Here is a 20,118-nt window from a genome sequence, read left to right as displayed (position 1 = left end):
TTTATAACCGAAATCAATTTAAGTATACATTAAGGGGACATCTAAAATTTTAAAATTAACTTTATAAAAATAAGAAAAATGTTTCTTGTACACCACATATGCTTTATATAGAGAGAGAGGAAGAGAAAGAGAAATAGTCGAAAAAATTATAAATATAATAAGTATTTGATATGAAAAAAAAGTTGTTAATAGAATATATAAGATATTGGGATGTCTAAAGCAAGGAGGCACATTTCAATGGCTCACGTATACATTTGTGCTGTGAACATGCGCTTGTTTTGCTGTCTGTATAATATTTTTAACTGCGCTTGTTATGATTTATAGGGTGTTGCAAGATTTGCACTCACAATAAATTGTTAGTAGAACGGTGACTATCATTATATTAGTATTGTGCACACGTGATTTTGCAGTAGTTTATCACAACACACTATACTATTTAATTCACTACTACAAAAGTAAGCTTCCACATCGCACTATCTACATCAGTTATTTAAAAATCGATGTAGTACATGACGCGATGACATTTTTGAAATTAATGCCAACTATATAGAGCCGTTAACGACGGTTTTTATAAAACCGCCTTTGTAACATACAAATTAAAGGCAGTTTCATATATAGACTACTACGATTTTGTTAGTCACATGCTTTGAAGAATTGCTATTTTTATTTGATTATTTTCACTTTCAAAGGTGCATACCTAGCTAGCTTGTTGAGCATGCATGACTACACTACCCCTTAAGCTTGTTGTTGAACGTGCATTTGCATTTTCACCTCGTTCCCTCCACCGTGCCATAACCTCCGTTATGACCTCATTCCCTCTGCTGTGACGTCGATAGTGTGCTGCAAGCTCCATCGTCGTTCGGCACTCCCAAGGTCTCCATAGCTAGCGGATTCCCCTTCACTCCGTTGTGGCCATTATTGTTTCCAGGTGGCTCTGGCCTTCATTTAGTAAGTAGCAATATTTGAAGAGTGCTCCTAAGTTTAATTTCTTGTCTGTTTGTGCTCCCTTATTTATGTGTATTTCATATTATCAATTTGTGTTTTTTAAACCCTAAATCTACTTAGTACAAATTCCTTTTTCGTAGAAATCCCTTTTTTACCCAATAATCATAATGCCTAAAGAATGAAAAAGATCCTTATCAACAATTGAGGACATTGGGAGCCTAGAAAAACTGATTGCTTCTCTTGGACCATTTGTCACTAGAAACACTTTTGATCCAGAAGAGCTCCTTGAGACTTCAGTTGAAAAGGTTTGTGATCAGACAATAAATTTTCTTTTCATAGCCTATGTTGTCTGAACGCTTTTCTTTTGGTTTTGCTTATTAGAAAATGAAGAAACTGAATGAAATACTCAAGTAATAAGTTTATTAATGAATAGTTTCTTTAGTTATTTTATTTATTATTATATGAACTTATTTTTTTATATTCATTTCAGTACATAAAGGGCTCCTTTATATTGTACGCATATTGTTAACTGTGCAGGATAAATGTTTGTGATGTCCTAAATTGCTTTTTATTAATAATTCTAGATTGATTATGAAGTCTATAGAAGTTTTATGTTGTTTCACTTGAGCTATGTGCTGATTTGTACTTAAAAATCTGCTTAATTTGTTGTTTTGTAATTTGAAACCTTATGAACCCTTATTCTAAATTTAAATTGTTTTGATTTCAAATTTTATATTGTATTGCAGAGTGTCTTACCAGGCATTCTTCAAGGGGACAAGTTAGACTCCCTCTTGTACGACTTTGTTGACAATGGAAAGAAAATTTGTTGGAATGAATATTTTCATTCTAAGGTAAGGAAGAAGGGTGTGACAGTTTAACTTTAGGTAGATTGTCTGATTTAAGTTGTAAGCATTTTACTAAATACTTAATGTGGGTGAATTTAAATTGTAAGAAAATTTGTTGGTAGGTGAAAGAAAATAAGTATGTTTTAATTTTAAATTGCATTATATGTGAAGTGTAACTACACTTTATTTTTGCCCTGTGTTCTTTATCAATTGGTATATTTTCTGTATCTCCTGCGTTCCATATTAGATGAATTGTGTTTTGTCTTCTAAGCTTGTTTATGTTATTAGGTGTTAGAGGCTGCCAAACGCCTTCATTTGAAGGAAGATTTAGTCCTTGATAGATCTGAAAATCTTTTCAAATTAGCTGCACCAATGGAATGCAAGGGCATTGTTGTTGGTGATGACCGGTAATTTTAGTTGGTTATTTACAGTTCGCATGCTTTGTTGGTGACATGCTCTCTACAGATTTCCTAATGCATCATTTGAAAGACATAATTTCCAATTACAAGAAGTTTTTGACTTTAAGATCACTACTATATTTTTTTTTCCTGTTTGACTCCATTATGGCTATTTTTTTGTATGTTATTTATTGTTGAATATATGTTGTTGAATGCAAGTACATTTGAAGTTAACCTAAGTTGTTATCTGTTGCAACGTTCTTAGTTTAGTTTATTATATCTTTTCTTTTGTAATCTCTATAACTTGTTGTGCTACTGTTATGCTCTGATGCTTTGCTCTTTTTGTAACCAAATCGAACATTATCTTCTTGATTTGTTGAGGGTAATTCCTTATGATGCCAACTATACTGTACCTGGTTCTCGATTTTGTATCTTGAGGCCAGAATTAATTACTGCCCATTGCCGGGTAAGTACACCATGTTGTTAAGAGTATGTGGATTTTCTTTTGTATTTTCAATTTTACACAACTGGCTCTTTGTGGGAACAGGCCCAAGCAGCAGAGATATTGAAATCTAAGGAGAAGAATCCTCAAGAGGCAGACAATTTGGTCACTGATTCCCAAAATGCTGCTGAAGCTGATCACCTGGTAAATGATTCCCAAAATGCTGCTGATGCTGACCAACTAGTAAATGATTCCCAGTTATTGGTTTACCATTGCTTTTAAATTTTTCCACGTAGATTGGTAGAAGATGTGAATCAGAGCCTTGGTATTGAGAAGACTATGTTTGAAGCATCAAATAAGAGAACATCGAAGTCGTGCATCAAACAATATGGTTGAAAGGTAAATGCTCTACTAAATAATTTGATTCTTGTCATAGTTTTCCTTTTTACCAACAATTACAAAATGCAGTTAGTTTGTTAACTGTACATGTATACTAATAATGTCCATAAATATTTTGTTGTCCCTGACTTTGCATCTATACTATATTTGAGTGATTATGTATGTTAAATGTCTTGATTCTAAGTTTTCATTGTTTGGAATGAGTATCTTTTATTAAGTTCATTTGATAATTTGTTCTGTAATAAATTCAACCTAATGGCTCTCTTTTAACAATTATTTCGTGTGAAATCTACAAATAACTTATTACCTAGATTTCACATGCAAATAATTGCATTAGAAAGCAACTACTACATCTCTACAAATGTCTTTACATAATGAACCACAATAAAAAATGGTTCTTATGTAAGAATCGTCTTTGAAGAGACACATTCAAAGACGATTCTTATGTAACAACCGTCTTTGAAGATATACATTCAAAGACGGTTCTTATGTAACAACCATCTTTGAAGAAGCATATTCAAAGGCAATTCTTATGTAATCGGCTTTGAAGAGACACATTCAAAGACAGTTCTTACGTAACAACCGTGTTTGAAGAGACACATTCAAAGGTGATTCTTATGTAACAATCGTGTTTGAAGAGACACATTCAAAGGTGATTCTTATGTAACAACCGTTTTTGAATGTGCTTCTTCTAAGATGGTTGTTAAGAATCGTATTTGAATTTGCATGTTTTTTAAAACGGTTATTCTAGAACCGTCGTAGTTGTCAATCATTTTCAATGCTATATTGCCTTCAAAAATGGTTTTACAATCGTCGTTAAAAGCTTTTTAGAACCGTCGCTAAAAAACTTATTTCTAGTAGTGATTCATGATCAATTTGATGAAAATTGAAAATTTAAGTAGAGAAAAATGAAGAAAAGAGTATTTGAGTACTTTAATTCAAATTATTTAATTATTTTAAAATAATTTGTAATCAAAATTTTATTCATAACTTTTTAAATTTTGTTTAAAAATTGGATTAGTCCAAACATGTCCCGAATTAAAGAAAAATGAATAAGAAACATTATTCTATACAAATTGAATGAAATTTTTTAAAAGAAATACTAGTTGATTTCTTGTTAATTTGGATGAAGAAAAAACAAAAGGAATACATAAGAGGATAGAAATTGAAGACAAAAATAAAACTGAACAAAAAAAAGACTATATATTTTCTATAAATTATGATAAAAAATATTTTTCTTTTTTATAACCCAACTAAAATCCTTCATTTCAACTGGAATTTTTGTCCATGCCCACATACTGAAACTGCCGCTTTTGAAAGTAACAATTGTGCGGATAAATGGTCAATTGTGGTAGAAAAAACAGAGAATAAAGTAATTAACCTTTGTGGTAGTTTTAATTTTGTTTTTCATAAGTAAACATAAGTCATTTTAGGTAGACGTTTGGCAATAGATAAAACACTTTGAAAATGACTTTGTATGATCTAACAAGAAAGACAAACATTGACAACCATAGCAAGACGAACCCCTCATGCTTCACATGGCTTTCACTCCACACGAAATGCTTCATCCATGGAGTTTCGTCTACCGTTTTGGCCAAATATTTGAAAAATAATTTTAATATTATAATTAGTTCTTTTTTTTTTTATTTCTTTTTTCCTGGACTAACTCCTTACTTCAATTAAGTAACTATGCCAATACAAAAATGTTTCACAATTTGTCCGTTTCCATTCTAACTCACTGGATCCTAAAATTAATTCAATAGGCTCTTCCATCACTTTTTTCCGTAATAGTTTCAATAAATGGGTCATATATATTTAAAATCTGTTGAATTAATTTTGGGACTCGGTTAATTAGAATGGGTTAGACAAAACATGAATTTTTAGGCTGAGTTATAATTTTATTTTATTTTTAAGATTTATTTTGGTCTTTCATCTTAAAAAATATTTTGGTCTTTTATTTTTTGATGTAAGGTCAATGTGGTCCTTCCATAATAATGATATTTTTTGATTTTGCAACACAATTTTAGTCACTTTTTTTTATTTGATTCAAGAAATGATAGTTGTCTTATTAGATTCATCTATATGAAAATTATAAAACACAATTTTTTTTAACCTAAAAAGGCCATCAACATAATAAAAATTGTGTAAAAAAATGAGTCCAACGAACAATCAAAAAATTAAAAAATCTAATGTCAATTTTTTTGATTGCTTGTGAGACTTATTTAACACACAATTTTCATTATGTTTATGGCTCTTTTTAGTTTGAACATCATTTATGTTTCATAATTTTTATATAATTAAATTTAATTAGATAAGTTTCACATTTTGAATAAAAAAAATCTAAACCGTGTTCCAAAAAAATGATTATAGTTTCAAAATGACTAAATTGACCTAAATTTAAAAGATAAAAGACTAAAATAAATATAAAAATAAGAGAAATGATTAAAAGTATAATTTAGCCTTCTTTTATTACCATTGTCACTTAATTGAAGTAAAGATTTAGTTCAGAACAAAGAAATAGAACAAAAACTCATTGTAATGTTAAGATTGTGTTATATATATATATATATATATATATATATATATATATATATATATATATATTTTAGTTGTGTGTTTAGTTTCATGTTGGAGAATTGATTTTTGGTTACTCCAGAATTAATTTTAGATAAAATTTCACATGTTTGATTGTACATTGAATAAGAGTTTTAATTAATTGAGTCTAGAATTAATTATGAGTTTAAGCAACTTGAATAGCATTTTTGTTTTATACCAAGTTTTATTTCTAACTTGATTTTATAAATATAAAAATATCTAAACATAAAATCACATAACTTCAAATTAAATCAATTTTAATCAAAACCAATTTCTTTGAGAATTAGTTTTTCCAATATTCATCCAAACACAAACTAGTTACAAAAAAATTTAAATTCTTTCCAATGAGTGTCATACTCACCCATGATTTGGGTATGTTTGATTATGGGAGTTCATTTGTCTGGATCAACCCAACGAATATAATGATTCAAACCGAACCAATTAAATTGATCCTATTTTTTTTTCCAGTTTGGGTCCAATCCAAATTGAATCAATTAAAATCTCAAGTTGATTTATTCAAGTATCAAGTTTACACTTTTCAAATTTGAACCAAGTCAAACCAAACCAACTATATTTCTATTGTTATTTTTATTATATTTTTAATGTTTGAAAATATATAACTTGTTGTTGTTTGTCATTTGGATTGCATTTCAATCTCAATTACACTTAAATATGTTGTTTACATTCTTTTATGACATTATTCGTGAATTTTGTAACAACATCATGCAATTTTTTATTTTATTTTTTGAAAATTTGATGACTCGAATCAATCCAACCCATTTTTCACTGAGTTGATTTAGTTTGGGTTGGACAAAAAAAATTAAAAATACAAACCAAATCAAACCAATTGACCAATGAAAATCAATTTGTTCAAATTTCATTTTTGGTGAAATTAATTTTTTGTCCTCTAATGTTTTTGAGTTTAATTTGGTCCTCTCGTCTAAAATAATTTGATGGTGTTATAAAATATGTATTTTGTAATGATTTAAAACCATGATTTTAAATCATCATAAAATATGATTTCTTAATACTGTTGACCCAATTTAGATTGTAAGACTAAATTGAATTGATTTTTAAAATTAAAGAACTAAATTAAATCTAAAAAAATTAAAAGATAAAATTAAATCTAAAAAATAAATTAAAATAAATTATTTTAACCTTTTTTTTCAAGTTTGAACAAAACCGATCTTAGAGCATTCTTATGTTTGATGTATAGTTACATAAATAAATACTTTTGCGAATTTAAATACAAAATTGTGCTTTCCAATGTATAATTAAAAAAGAAAAAGTTATTGCTTCTGAAGTAAAAGTAAGTTTTTCCAACTTTAATTTATACATGTACTAAAACTAATTAGTACTAAACTTTGTTTTCTTTTCTGGATAAACTACTCTACTTGGGTCTTGCCCAGAACAAAATGCTTCATATTTAAAAGAATAAAGCACAGAATGTAACAGCTTGAGTACACACAAGTAACATTATAATTTTCAATAAATCTATATCATAACAAATGCATACACAAATACACAGCTGTTTGGTTTGAAATCTGCAATAAATGGTAGTTGTGACTTGTGAGGAACACAAAAAGGAAAACAAATCAAGGGACAGCCTACAGAGTACAGGGGACTACTTAAAGCAAAATAAACAGATACTAATCATTTAGCCAAAACCACCCAAAAAAACAAAAACTGAACAATGCTCCCTAGGCTTATCTCCTAAGCTACACTAACCTTTTTCCGATTTTTAAATATTTCTTTTTTTTCTCCTCACAACGAAAGAAATTCTTGTCAACAACCCCCAACACGGAGCCATTACCGGTTTCGACTGCGCCCTCTTTCTCTTTTTTTCCCCCTTTCTTTCTATCTCTTCTTCTCTTCACTCACCCTCCGTACAACACATCATGTGAGCGTTTCGCTGGTTTCTACCCTCTCGTAGCTGTCCATGCTCCCAAATTCTGCAAATTGCAACCCTCTTTTATTATAGTTTTCTTCACTTTAACACCTTATATAACTTTTGCTACCTCCTTGGACCCCAACACAAAACATCACACAAGTGCTGATGGTGGTGTGGCCCTTCTTATTATTTCATCTTACAACAACCACTCATTACCAATCCCTCAACTATTTTAGGGTTCAGAAACCCTTAGGGTTTTCTTGTTCCTCATAGTGGATTGAGTAGTACCTCTTGGTTTGTTTGTTGGAGCCTCTTGTTCAGCTGGGTTAATTAGCTGAGTGAGAGAGTTTTTTGCTTCCCAATTTCAAAAAATTAATGGAGGAATACACTAGTAATAATCACTTGAGTGAAAACACAGGTCCAAGTCCAAGTACTCCAAGGCCAAATTTCTTGTACTCTTCAGCTAGTGGTGGAAACCATAATCATCAGCATCAGCATCATAGCCATCACCACCACCACCACCACCAGTTTCCAATCAACACCTTTCATCTTCAATCGGGTGGATCAGATCATTGCTTTCAGTCTGATCAAGTTTCACCACACCCTTCTGTCAAATCCGAAGCCAGCACTTCTCAGCTCCACGCTCCGATTTTCCACTACCCTTTAATGAGAGGAAACCTTCACAACACTATGCATCATCCTCAGCAACAAGGAGGGAGCCCAACTAGCTCCACTGGTGAAGTTGAAGCCATAAAAGCTAAAATCATTGCTCACCCTCAGTACTCCAATGTTTTAGAAGCCTACATGGATTGTCAAAAGGTCACCAATTAATAAATCAATTAATTAATTTATTAGTTTATTATTATTATTATTGATTTCTCATTTCTCATCACATTAATTTGAGTAATGACTGTGCCCCATTTTATTTTATTTTATTTTATATATATTAATAGTATATATAATAACTCTTATCTTTCTCACACTCTCTCTTTCCCTATTTAATTTGTAGATAGGAGCTCCACCCGAAGTGGTGGCGCGTATGGCTGCGGCTAAGCAAGAGTTTGAGGCACGGCAAAGATCTTCAGTTGGTTCAAGGGAAACTTCAAAAGACCCTGAACTTGACCAATTCATGGTGGGTAGTTTAAGCCTGAAGCATTCAAAGTTTTAAATTGGGGTTACAGCTACCGTTCCAGTTTCAGCGCCTTTATAATAGTGTGAAAAATTATAAATTAATTTTGACTGATGCGACTACATGGTCGCGATATGATTGTCAATACTGTATATCATTTTTTCAAAACCATGAATGTGTTATTTTATTTTTATTACTATTTTTGGGCTTTACCCTTATTAGTGTTGATACTTAATTGGAAATGGTGGTGGGTGTTAACTGTTAACTGCAGGAAGCATACTATGACATGCTTGTGAAGTATAGAGAGGAATTAACAAGGCCTATTCAAGAGGCTATGGATTTCATGCGAAGGATAGAAACTCAGCTAAATATGCTTTGCAATGGACCCGTGCGGATCTTCTCTGGTACTTTATTTTTTTCTCTTTATAGAACACACACAAGAGGAGGATCCTATTCCCCTTAATTAATTCTCATTCTTTTATTTTAATTCCTCTCTTCTCTACCACTTTCTCCTCACAGCATAGCGTAACAACCTCCAACTTTTGTTACCAAAAAGTGTTCAATTATTCATAATAATTCCACAGAAAACGTATTAATTAACTTAATTATTGATTATGTAAAGATTCAACTATGTGTAATACGTGCCGGGGGCACAAAATTTTGAACCGAGTTCTGCAGTTCTTGAAATTCGTAAACTCGAGTGTTCTCTGTACTGAGCCAGGAAACTTTGACCGAAAATTTTACCTACCTACAGATCGTAGGAGGGAAGGGACCCAGAGAGTGGAGATGATATTTCATCAAGCACAGAACCCTAATCAGTACCCAATATATAAAATATATTTTTGTTTATAAAAAGAGAAATAAACAACATCTTTTTGTTTTCTCTTTTCAGAGATTTGACAAGTTTTATTTTATTTTAATATTATATATATATATATATATATATACTCTATTATAGTATTGTCCATTCTTCAAGACTCTAGATGAACTTTAATATTTTTTTGTTTATTATTTTTTCTTTTCTAAAACTCAAATTCACACGCTCGTTTCTAGCTACTGATCCGCTCCTATTTCCCAAGTTTCTGAGTTCTGACAAATTGATTCTTCTAGGGTTTCCTAGTTAACTCGTTTATATGGCCTGTTATAACCTAAAACCTATTTTTGAGTAAGCATTTCGCGGATTTCGTGGGGTTTAGTAGGATGACATTCTCACACACTGTCACACACACTCCCTCATCATTGTTGTGCTCAGTTTTTGCCTTCATACAGCAAATGCCGTTTTAATCTATTCTTCTTTTTTCTCCTTTTGGTTGTTTGAGTCCAATTAATTAATTAATTATTAACTGAGAAACACATTGGATGCTGTTCCAATCCACCGCATCACCCCCAAGGATTGCGGTACGAATGAAATGTAAGTTATGCAGATGTTTAATAAATATATATGTATATTACTGTATTATATACTTCAGTTTTATGTCTATGCCAAAAAAATTATAATAATATTATGATGATCTGATGACACTTCTCATTTACTATTTTTCTATATGTTCTACCATATGCATGCTTTCTATCCTCGTAGTCCCGTAATTGATATTTAAATAGTTACATGTATAAATAAATGCTTAGGAAGTTGCTTCCTTAGCTTGTTATAATATCCTAATATGTTAGTTTTTTTCTTCTTCATATAATACCCTAATATATTAGTTACCGACGACATTGTCTTGTTCACGTTGACTCAGATGGGTAGCTAATGAAATATTCCACACTGGAGGAGATAAACAAAAACTTCCTTGTGTTAATAACTACTAATCATATGGCTTAAAATTTCGTCATCGGCGCATGTCTTTCCGATGTGAATCACAGGCTGCTTGATAATTTCATGGTTTTTTTTTTATCGGTAAACATTAATTTATTAGTTATATTAGATATATCAATTGAGTAGATTCGAACATGTGATATTTCCTCTTCTCTTCTCCATTCACCCTTTCTTTCATGGTGATGACCTAGTATCCAATTTCTTCAATGTGGCCAGAGTATACGCAACTGGTTGTTGTATTCCCGGAACTGGCCTTATGATTGTTGGAGAAAATTTGTACACATACTTGATTTACCAAAAAATTTCCATGTTTCATGAGTATTTCAGTTAGGAAGTTGTATATCTTCCAAAGTCAGATAATTATCAACTACCAACTTAGAGAAATTGCCGGTCACGATCATTCATCAAAAAATAATTTTAAATCTTTCTATACACTATCTTATTGAATATTTTTTTATATATTAAATGTTTATAAGCTTAAATAAATTTTTCATACATAGATCATTTTTATATTATTATTTAACATTTATTTTTTGTCGTTAATTAACTATTTGAAAAAAAATTATGTTTCAACTTAATATTTGTCGTTAGTCTCATTTTATCAAGTGATTACGTGACAAAGTATCATATTATCAAGTTTAATCATTGACACGTCATGTCGTCACCTAACATAATGAGACTAACCACATGTATTAAGTTGAAACAAATTTTTTTAAGTAATTATTTGATAAAAAATAAATATTAGATAGTAATATAAAAATGATTTATTTTTTAAGTACGAAAAACTTATTTAAATCATATTTTTTTAATATTTCTTGTATAATATAAGAAGGACTGATAAGAAAATATTTCCTTTATTAAACGCATTTTCTTCTGTACCGATAAAAAAGACATTTTCTTTTTAATCTAAGGCTGTAACATGAATATTTTTGGAGTGTCGCTTGGAATGAAAAAATATAACTTCAGACCCGCGGAAAATAATGACATAATTACATGATTTAGATTTATGTATGGGAAAGGGAAAAAAAAACATGGATTAATTTATATTTACATCGACACTATTTGGTAATTATAGTATTGTACATATAAAGACATCCAAAATACAACAGAAATGTCTCTAGATTCTTCTTTTTATTTTTTTAGGTTTTTGTTTTTTGATAGAACAGAAATTGCTATCTCTTCACCCACTAAAGAATCTTTCGGAAAATACTCCTTTGTGTTTTAGACCCTCTTTTAAATAGTTGAATTCCTTATTCAATTTATTCAAGATCTTTTTAGCAGTATGGTAGCTGATGATTATGATATGATGAAGCACTCTGAAATGAATTACTAGATCCATGGTAATTAACAAAGAGAAATACTCATTCTCTATGCCTTTTGTTTTGATGATTGAAGAAGGCCTTAATTTAGTATAACAATGGACTAAACAACCATGGAATTACATGTTGCTTCATTTTATGATAACTGAGTTCGGAACTAGGTAGGTACTTTCTAATGAAAAAATTATAAACATACACTTCATTACTTAGTCTTTCATCTCATTTATCTCTCTTCTTTTTCTATCCAATCCATCCAAAAATAGGGTGAACATTCATTATTCTTTCTAATATTACTTCTCTGTATCATCTCTCAATAATCGTGCATTGATATATGAGATTGAGTTCTTCCTCATGCTTCTTTACTTAGTATTGTTCTAGCAATATGCATACTCCAAGTTGATGAGGAGCTTAATCAATATATCTCAAAATCGCTTTAGGATCATTGTATCTGAAGAGTATGATATGATGATGCACTTCTTAATGATTAGTTAAGCTTCTCAGATACTGTATTTCTAAAACGATTTTGAGAAGGAGCTTAATATATATCCCTCTTCTCTTTGGATGATGGAAACGTTATATTGGATTAAACAATCATGGAATAAAAAATTCATATTGCTTCATTATATGACAACCGTGTTGGGAACACTGTACATATACTTTCTAACCTTACTTCTCAGTATCATCCCTCGATGTATATTAATAGTACAGTCATGGTTTTAAATTGCGATTACAGTGAGTCAATTTTTTTTTTTTTTTTTACTTTATGGACAATTGTGGGAAAATGTGACTGACTGATGCGGCCGTAGTTCCAATGTGATTGTATTGATTTAAATACTTTTACGTTGCGGCAGTGGACTGCAGTTTAAAACCATGAATACAGGATATATGAAATTATGTTTTTCGCTATGCATCTTAATTTACTTAGTATTGTTCTAGCAAAATGTATATTCCAAGTTTATGAGGAGCTCAGTTACTTATAATTCATTGTTGCATGATGAGCAGATGATAAATGTGAAGGTGCCGGTTCATCAGAAGAGGATCAAGACAACAGTGGAGGAGAAACAGAACTTCCCGAGATTGATCCCCGAGCAGAAGACCGTGAACTCAAAAACCACTTGCTGAAGAAGTACAGTGGTTACTTAAGTAGCCTTAAGCAAGAACTCTCCAAGAAGAAAAAGAAAGGGAAACTTCCCAAAGATGCTAGGCAAAAGCTACTTAACTGGTGGGAATTACATTACAAATGGCCATATCCTTCGGTATGTAAACTTGACGCTCTTTAATTTGGTATTATCAATATATGTTTGAGTGGTCTTTGCAATACACTCTCTAAGTCTAACACAATATTTTTTTTATACGAAATTATTATACCATTCAGGGTTATCCTGGTCCTAACCAAAATATATAAAATTATATGACATGTAGTTTAGCTTTATTAATTCTTTTTTCGTATATTATAAAATTTGACTATATGACACACAGACATCGGTTGGGATCATGAATATTTGGGAGTCCTAATGATACAATAATTTTTCTTGTTTGAGATATTGTATATATATTGTTAGTTAAAACTTAGAAGTGAAACCACACATTTACAATTTTCAATAAATTTTGTCATATGTGTTTGATATATATATTTCTAAAAATTATGTACTTCTCATGGTGGTCACTACTGTAGGAATCAGAGAAGGTGGCATTGGCTGAATCAACTGGTTTGGACCAAAAGCAAATAAATAACTGGTTCATAAACCAGAGGAAGAGGCATTGGAAACCATCTGAAGACATGCAATTTATGGTGATGGATGGCCTGCATCCGCAGAGTGCAACTCTCTATATGGATGGTCACTACATGGCAGATGGTCACTACCGTCTAGGACCATGACAAAAGACAAGGCCACCTTATAAATTATTATTATATATATTTTTAATTGTAATTTAAATGCAAGGTATGTGTTTCTTATTAACAAAGAGATTGTGCCCAAACTGGATAACAGTCAACGCTCTAGCTACTAGTTTCAATATTATCAAGCATATACCGTGAACATTAATTGGTTGTGCTTGTGCAGTGTGAGTACTTGAGTAGTTTGCCACAGTGATGTTGTACGTTTTATTAAACAATGACGGTTGCTTATTATATTTTCATAATTAGTAGTATTGGTAGAGATAATATATATTCATAAGATGTGTCACATTTGGATTTTAATTTCTAAGGATTGCACTAGGTGCCTGTCGTTGTGCTGTACTTTTCTTGATAGTTTACCTATATAAGTGTGTGTTACTTTGTGGTATGATTTGGTGTACGCAGAAAAGGATCGAAATTTGCGAGAGCTTCTGTACAATATAAAGTCTGTAAGGAGCTACTAGCTATATATCAAGATTTTAATATAAGTGTATATGACAATATCGTATCCATCGTGAAACTTGTCATGGTTTAATTTTAATGTTGCATGTGGTGCTTCTTAGGTTTTCGCACACCTTATTAGAGTATTTTGATTTGCTACAAATCAATCGGCTAGTTTGACATGTATGCGAGAAATTCCATATTGATCTCGTTTAGGAATTTTATATAACTTTAGCGTTATACATATACTAATTACCAATTCAAATTAATTATTGCAGCTTTTTAGCTGTTGTCTGAGGCTAATATGTAGAGATTTTAACTACTGAACTATAAAATTTCAAACCATTTTACATCTAAGTTGGAAAGAAATCTTGTTGTATATTAGTCCTGATATGCAGAGTCTTTTCTTTCTTTTTTATTTTTTTGGGTTGGGGGTAAAAATGTTCTAAGTTTGCAAGAGTCCATCTGGGATAAGGCAATATGCAAAATAGCAAATCTTTAATTGAATGCTATTATTATTCATCGTGAAACCTTTGATGTTTCAATGTTAGGTTGCCATATTGGTCTTTTGTGGTGCTTCATATGTTTTCGCTCTCTGTATTAGATATTTTCATTTATCACGAGGATAAAAAAATTATACTTTTTAGTTCAAATTTTCATTAAAAGTTTGTGATGATTATTGAAGTCGACTATAACTCAAAGTTGGTATTGAATTTGTGATAAGATTTGAACGCTGCCAAAGAAATTTGTTGTGTCAAATAGATTATTCACCACTACAAAAATGAATTTCTATAACATAGGTTTTATGACGTTTATACAAAAATCGATGTCGTAAATAAAGTAGTAATATTTTTGTAAATGATGGTAAATTTTTAAGCATTATGACATCGGTTCTTGAATAACCGACGTAGAATGTGAGAATACAATATGTCTCTTAAGAGAATGTGAACAAGCTCTCTCTCACTCCTTATTTTCATCTTCTTTTTAATCTCTCTCTCCCTTTGTTCTAGAAAAGCCTAAATTCCTCCCCCATCCCTACCCCTTTTGTATCCGCACCCACAATGCAGTCTGCACTTTTCTCTCACTTCTTTCAAATCTAATTCTCCTCACTCTCTCTCTGTTCCCGCCTCCATTGTCGTGGAGACCCCCACAGAGGTGTCAGTGAAGCTCAACAAGTACAGCTCCCGCATCACAGAGCCCAAGTCGCAAAGCACTTCCCAAGACGTGCTCTATGGCGTAGGTCTCTCTGAGGACGCCATGGCCAAGCCGCATGTTGGCGTCTCCTCGGTGTGGTATGAGGGCAACACCTGCAACTGCAACATGCACCTCATACGCCTCTCTGAGGCTTGAATTGTCGTTGTTTTGTTTTTTCGGATGTGATCAGATGGAAAACCTAAAAATGCTGCTGAGTTGTTTGAGCGGGCGTCACAGAACATAAAAGTGAAAGATTATACTGGGCACTTGATAATCTAAATGCTACGATAGAAGTGGACCTAACCCTTTTAAAAACGTAACTTTTCAGAGCCTCAGTTCTTCGTCAATTTTCTAGGTGTGGTTCATTTGCAAGTATTATTCCTACCTCCCTATTTTTGAATCTCTGATAACATTCCTTGTTAAATTCTAGGCTTCGCTTTTGGAATTGTTAACAAAAAAATATTAATTAAGCAAATCATATTTTGATTTCCATATTCTATTTCCTAAGGACGGGAGATACTGACAAAGATGTTGGTTACTAAAGCGATGCCTTCTCGAACATTTCTTTATGCACATTCAAAGTGCTTTTAGACTGTGTTCTTTTATTTATGTAATGTTGACTCGCTCAAAATTATTTGTTTTTTAAAATTTTCCACTTTTTTTGTTGTGGCTTATGAGGGAAGGGGGGGGGGGGGGGAAATATCCCAAACCTTCTTATTATTGATCAAGCATTGTGAAAAACAACAGTACTACGCTCCTTCCTGGTGCATTCCTTCCTAAAGTTAGCAGAGACATAAATAGATCCCTTATTTTTTAAATTGTTTCAAAAATTGATCATCACACTACTAGAAAATCAACTTTTAACAACGATTCTAATGTACATTTAACGATAGTTATAGAATCGTCTTTAAAGCCAACGACATTAAAAGTGATTGATGTACCATGACAGTTATAGAATAAATCCTGTTAAAAAATATGTCTCTTCTAAGACGATTGTTATGTAAAAATTGTGTTAGAAGAGACACATTCTAAGATGATTCTTATGTAAGAGTCATCTTAGAATGTGCACATTCTAAGATGGTTCTTATATAAGAGTCGTCTTAGAATGTGCATCTTCTAAGATGAATCTTACATAAAAATCATTTTAGAAGATGCACATTCTAAGACGGTTGTTAGAATGTGCATCTTTTAAGACGATTTATACATAACAATTGTCTTAGAATGTGTTTCATTAAGTAATTTCACTGATATATACAAGCATTCTACATTATATCTTCTTGCTTATGAAGTGCTAACACTCAGATTCAAAAGCAGTTAAATGACAGTGATGTCACTAATTTAGTCATTGATAAATAAAACAAATTAATTTCAAACCAATACAGAGCATCGACCATAGTACATGACAAGTAAATAACAATTTCAATACTTAACTGACATCCATAAGTAGAAAAAAAAAATTTCAACGTGCGACATACATAGAGTTCAATCCCTTAAACCATAATTTTGTTTCATGAATGAAATTATGAAAACACAACGAATTAATGATTTTTATGACCAAAATGGACAATGAGAAAAGTTGATAGGAGTCATTCTAAATTGAGTCATACTAAATTGACCAAAATCACAATTATTAAAAATTGATAATTGTTCATGTCATACCAATAAATTTCAGTTATAAAAGTCTAGCCTGTAAAAAAAAAGGATCATTTGAAACTACAACAACTGTTAAATGGTTATGCATTCTTTCCAAATCTCAATAAATATTTGTCAACAAATTCCATCACTAGAAAACACATTGTCGACAAATTCAATGCTTTGCAACAATTGTTATGAAAGAAATGATGCAGTCTTGTAGGTGAAACATGAAATTAACAATTTCAGAAGATAAATTATAAAAATAATGAACATTCATCATTTGATTGTAAGTTTGCTTGGAAAATATCTCAGGTCTTTAGCCCCGTATAATTTTTTTAGTAAACTAATAACTCAAGTATCGCCCCTTTTAGAAAGAGATAATAACCATTAACCAAAAGTCATGATTGTGTCTAACTTAAAGCCAAACATAATAACTAATTACAACACCAACTCGGTATTGAAGTTTCAGGTTGTTCATGATTAATACACACTACATAGTAACTAATATTTTGCCACATATACAAAAAACATGAACAAGTATGCAACAACAATACACACAATAGTACTTAAGCTGGTTTTGGAACAAAACGACAGTTTGACTCAAGCATCAAACTCTTGAGTCTAGTTTCAATGGATTCCACATGACAGAAGAAAGGCTGGAAATTTTCAAATAAACATGTTTACTTCTTTGTTTTATAACTACTTGCCACTTAAGTTCCAGATAGAAGAGATGGATAATACAATAAGGGAGTTGCAAGATGAGGTCAAGCATCAAAGAGGACTTAATCGTGACTTGGAGTTGAAGCTAACGAAACAACAAGAATCAAAGATTGATCTTGTTTCCATTCTCTAGAAACTACAGAAGATAAATGAAAAGCAAAAAATGGAGATGGCTGATCTATCAATGAATAGCTTGCAGTTTGAAGATGCTGAAATTAATAGTCATGTGCTCGAAGACAGCAAAAAAGAGGATTTTAGTTTGAGAAATGATGTCCTACCAGAGAAAATGAGAAAGGAGTTTTGTCATTTAGATGCTGATCTTCATACTTATGAAAATGCAATAACATGCCTGTATGAAGGGATTGAACTACAGGAATTCCAGAACTGGGAGCTTGAGCACCAACTTATGTAGAAGAAAGAAAAAAAATATGGAAAATACTATCCAGTTTCTGAAGAAAACTCTAGAAGAGAAAGATCAAGAGATGCAAATAGCAAGATGTTTTGTGGCTCAAACATTAGAAGAAAATGAGGCAAAATGGAGGAATATGTTGTCTGAGAAAGGGAAACAAATCACCAACTTTGAAACGAAGTTATCTAATGGTGCTTATGCCTTTGGCAATGAAATCTTAGCTTTAAAACAAAGGGTGCAAGATCTTGAACCTGAATTTTGTGAGAAGCATAAAGTCTAGAAAAGAACTGATAATTTATGGTTCCTTTTCTTCTAACTTTCCTCTATTTGACTCTGATACTAATATCAACATCACTGAAGTGTTCCTTGAGTTATATAAGCAACTTAAGCTTTCAGTAAAGAATTTGAGGGGTCAAGATTCTCTTTTGGGTAAAATGACATTAACCCAAAATGAGAGTTGTTTCAATATATCAGAGCTCTCAAAAGATGCAGGTAAAATAGATTTGAAGGAATTGACTACGGCAATCATGTGTAACATTATCCTCTTGAAGAAGTCACTTGAAACAAAAGCTAGTTCCTTTAAGTATGACATTAATTCTCAAGATGAGTTGGACGGGAGAAGAATTAGAGCTAATAATGCATTTCAGAATGAAGTAAGAGATTGCAGTCTAAAGGAAAATATATCCTGCATTGAGAAATGTAAATGCAAAATTAATATTTGATTTTCCGCCACCAACTAAAGATCAACAACAGGTTGAATCTGAAGAGACCAACAAGCTCATATCTGACAATGTGATAGGAAGGAGAAATCATGTCCAAGGTATTCCAAGCTAGAACTGGAAACTGAAGCTGCTTATCTACATTCGAAAATTTCTTCAAATTGTTCAATTGATTTTCCAGATGACATGAAGTTTCATGATTTGAAAAAGGATTCCCAGAATCTAATGAGCAAAGATGTTGTGAGGAATTTATCATTTGAAAGTTCTGATGATGAAGACAATGCTTTGTTTGGACTAAAAGTAGAAAATGTACAGTTGTTTGAAAGAATGCTTGGCTTTGAAGCTGAAATGAGGCATTTGATTGAAGAAAAGGAGTCAACTCATTTAGCACTAGAGAATTATGAAAATGTTGTAAAAAATCTCCAAGCTGAGATCAGGAGAATGGAAGCATTAAACGAGTCACAAAAGGTTGAGTTGAAAAGAAAGTGGGAGAGCATGCAGAAAAAATGGATATAAGTTCAAGAAGAGTGCAGCTTTCTAAGAGTAGCCAACTAGAAATTACAAGCTACAAATGGAAATTTGATTGAAGAATGTAAAACTTTTCAAACGACAAATGATGAGTTAAGAATGCAAAACTTGGAGTTACATCGCGAATGTACAGTATTGGATTCTAAACTGGGGGAATCACAAATTGTATTTTGTGGTATGTTGAAACTAGTTGAAGAATTGGAATGCAAATTTACTTCAATTTTGAAAGATATTGCTTTGAAAGAAAAAACCATAGATGTAGACCTAGATGCCCTTGAGGAAAGCAGAAAGCTAGATGAAAGGTTCACTATGGAAGAGAATTTTTTAACACACATGTATTTGGAAAAAAACAGCTGAAGCAGGTAACTTAGAGAAGGAGGTTGAACATCTAAGAGATTAGATATCTGGCATCTGCGATAGACACAAGAGGATGGCTTCTAATATTGTACTTGAGGTCTATGATTTGTGTGCTGATAAAGCCATGCTTGAATATGCTCTTCAAGAAGAACAGGAGAAAGCAAGGCTATACAACACCGAGCTTGATAATCTTGGAGCAGAATATGAAGTCATGGTGCAAAATTATGCTGAAGAGCTAGCTGCTTCTAGGGCAAACCAAGAAACTCTGATGGTTAATCATGAAAAAGTAGTTGCTTTGTTGGAAATGTCAAATTAAATGAAGAGAAATTGAAGGGCAGAGTTAGAGGGCTCAAGGAGGAACTGAAAGCCTTTTGAACTTGAGAGGCTAAAAGCAACAGAAGAAATTTATGAGCTAGAAGTCCAACTTCAAAAAACAAAA

General features: G+C 31.8%; 1 protein-coding gene across 1 annotated transcript; it reads left to right on the top strand.

The window, feature by feature from the left end:
- Positions 1-7,646: 7,646 nt before the first annotated feature.
- Positions 7,647-13,978, top strand: LOC100807602 (homeobox protein knotted-1-like 2-like). The gene is made up of 5 exons (NM_001267070.1): positions 7,647-8,334; positions 8,525-8,647; positions 8,916-9,048; positions 12,782-13,035; positions 13,455-13,978. Exons 1-5 carry the CDS (start codon positions 7,891-7,893, stop codon positions 13,656-13,658), a joined length of 1,158 nt encoding a protein of 385 aa, NP_001253999.1. The 5' UTR covers positions 7,647-7,890; the 3' UTR covers positions 13,659-13,978.
- Positions 13,979-20,118: the final 6,140 nt, after the last annotated feature.

This window comes from Glycine max, chromosome 14 (genome assembly GCF_000004515.6).
Source record: "Glycine max cultivar Williams 82 chromosome 14, Glycine_max_v4.0, whole genome shotgun sequence".
NCBI classification, from domain to species: domain Eukaryota; kingdom Viridiplantae; phylum Streptophyta; class Magnoliopsida; order Fabales; family Fabaceae; genus Glycine; species Glycine max.
Note: the sequence above shows the minus strand (reverse complement) of the source record. Positions and strands in the feature narration are given on the sequence as shown.

Bases quoted from the DNA above. Each gene is read 5' to 3' on its own strand.
- LOC100807602 (NM_001267070.1), top strand. From the start codon at position 7,891: ATGGAGGAATACACTAGTAATAATCACTTGAGTGAAAACACAGGTCCA. The intron at 8,335-8,524 runs GTCACCAATTAA...TTTAATTTGTAG, and splicing joins CCTACATGGATTGTCAAAAG to ATAGGAGCTCCACCCGAAGT. The intron at 13,036-13,454 runs GTATGTAAACTT...TCACTACTGTAG, and splicing joins ACAAATGGCCATATCCTTCG to GAATCAGAGAAGGTGGCATT.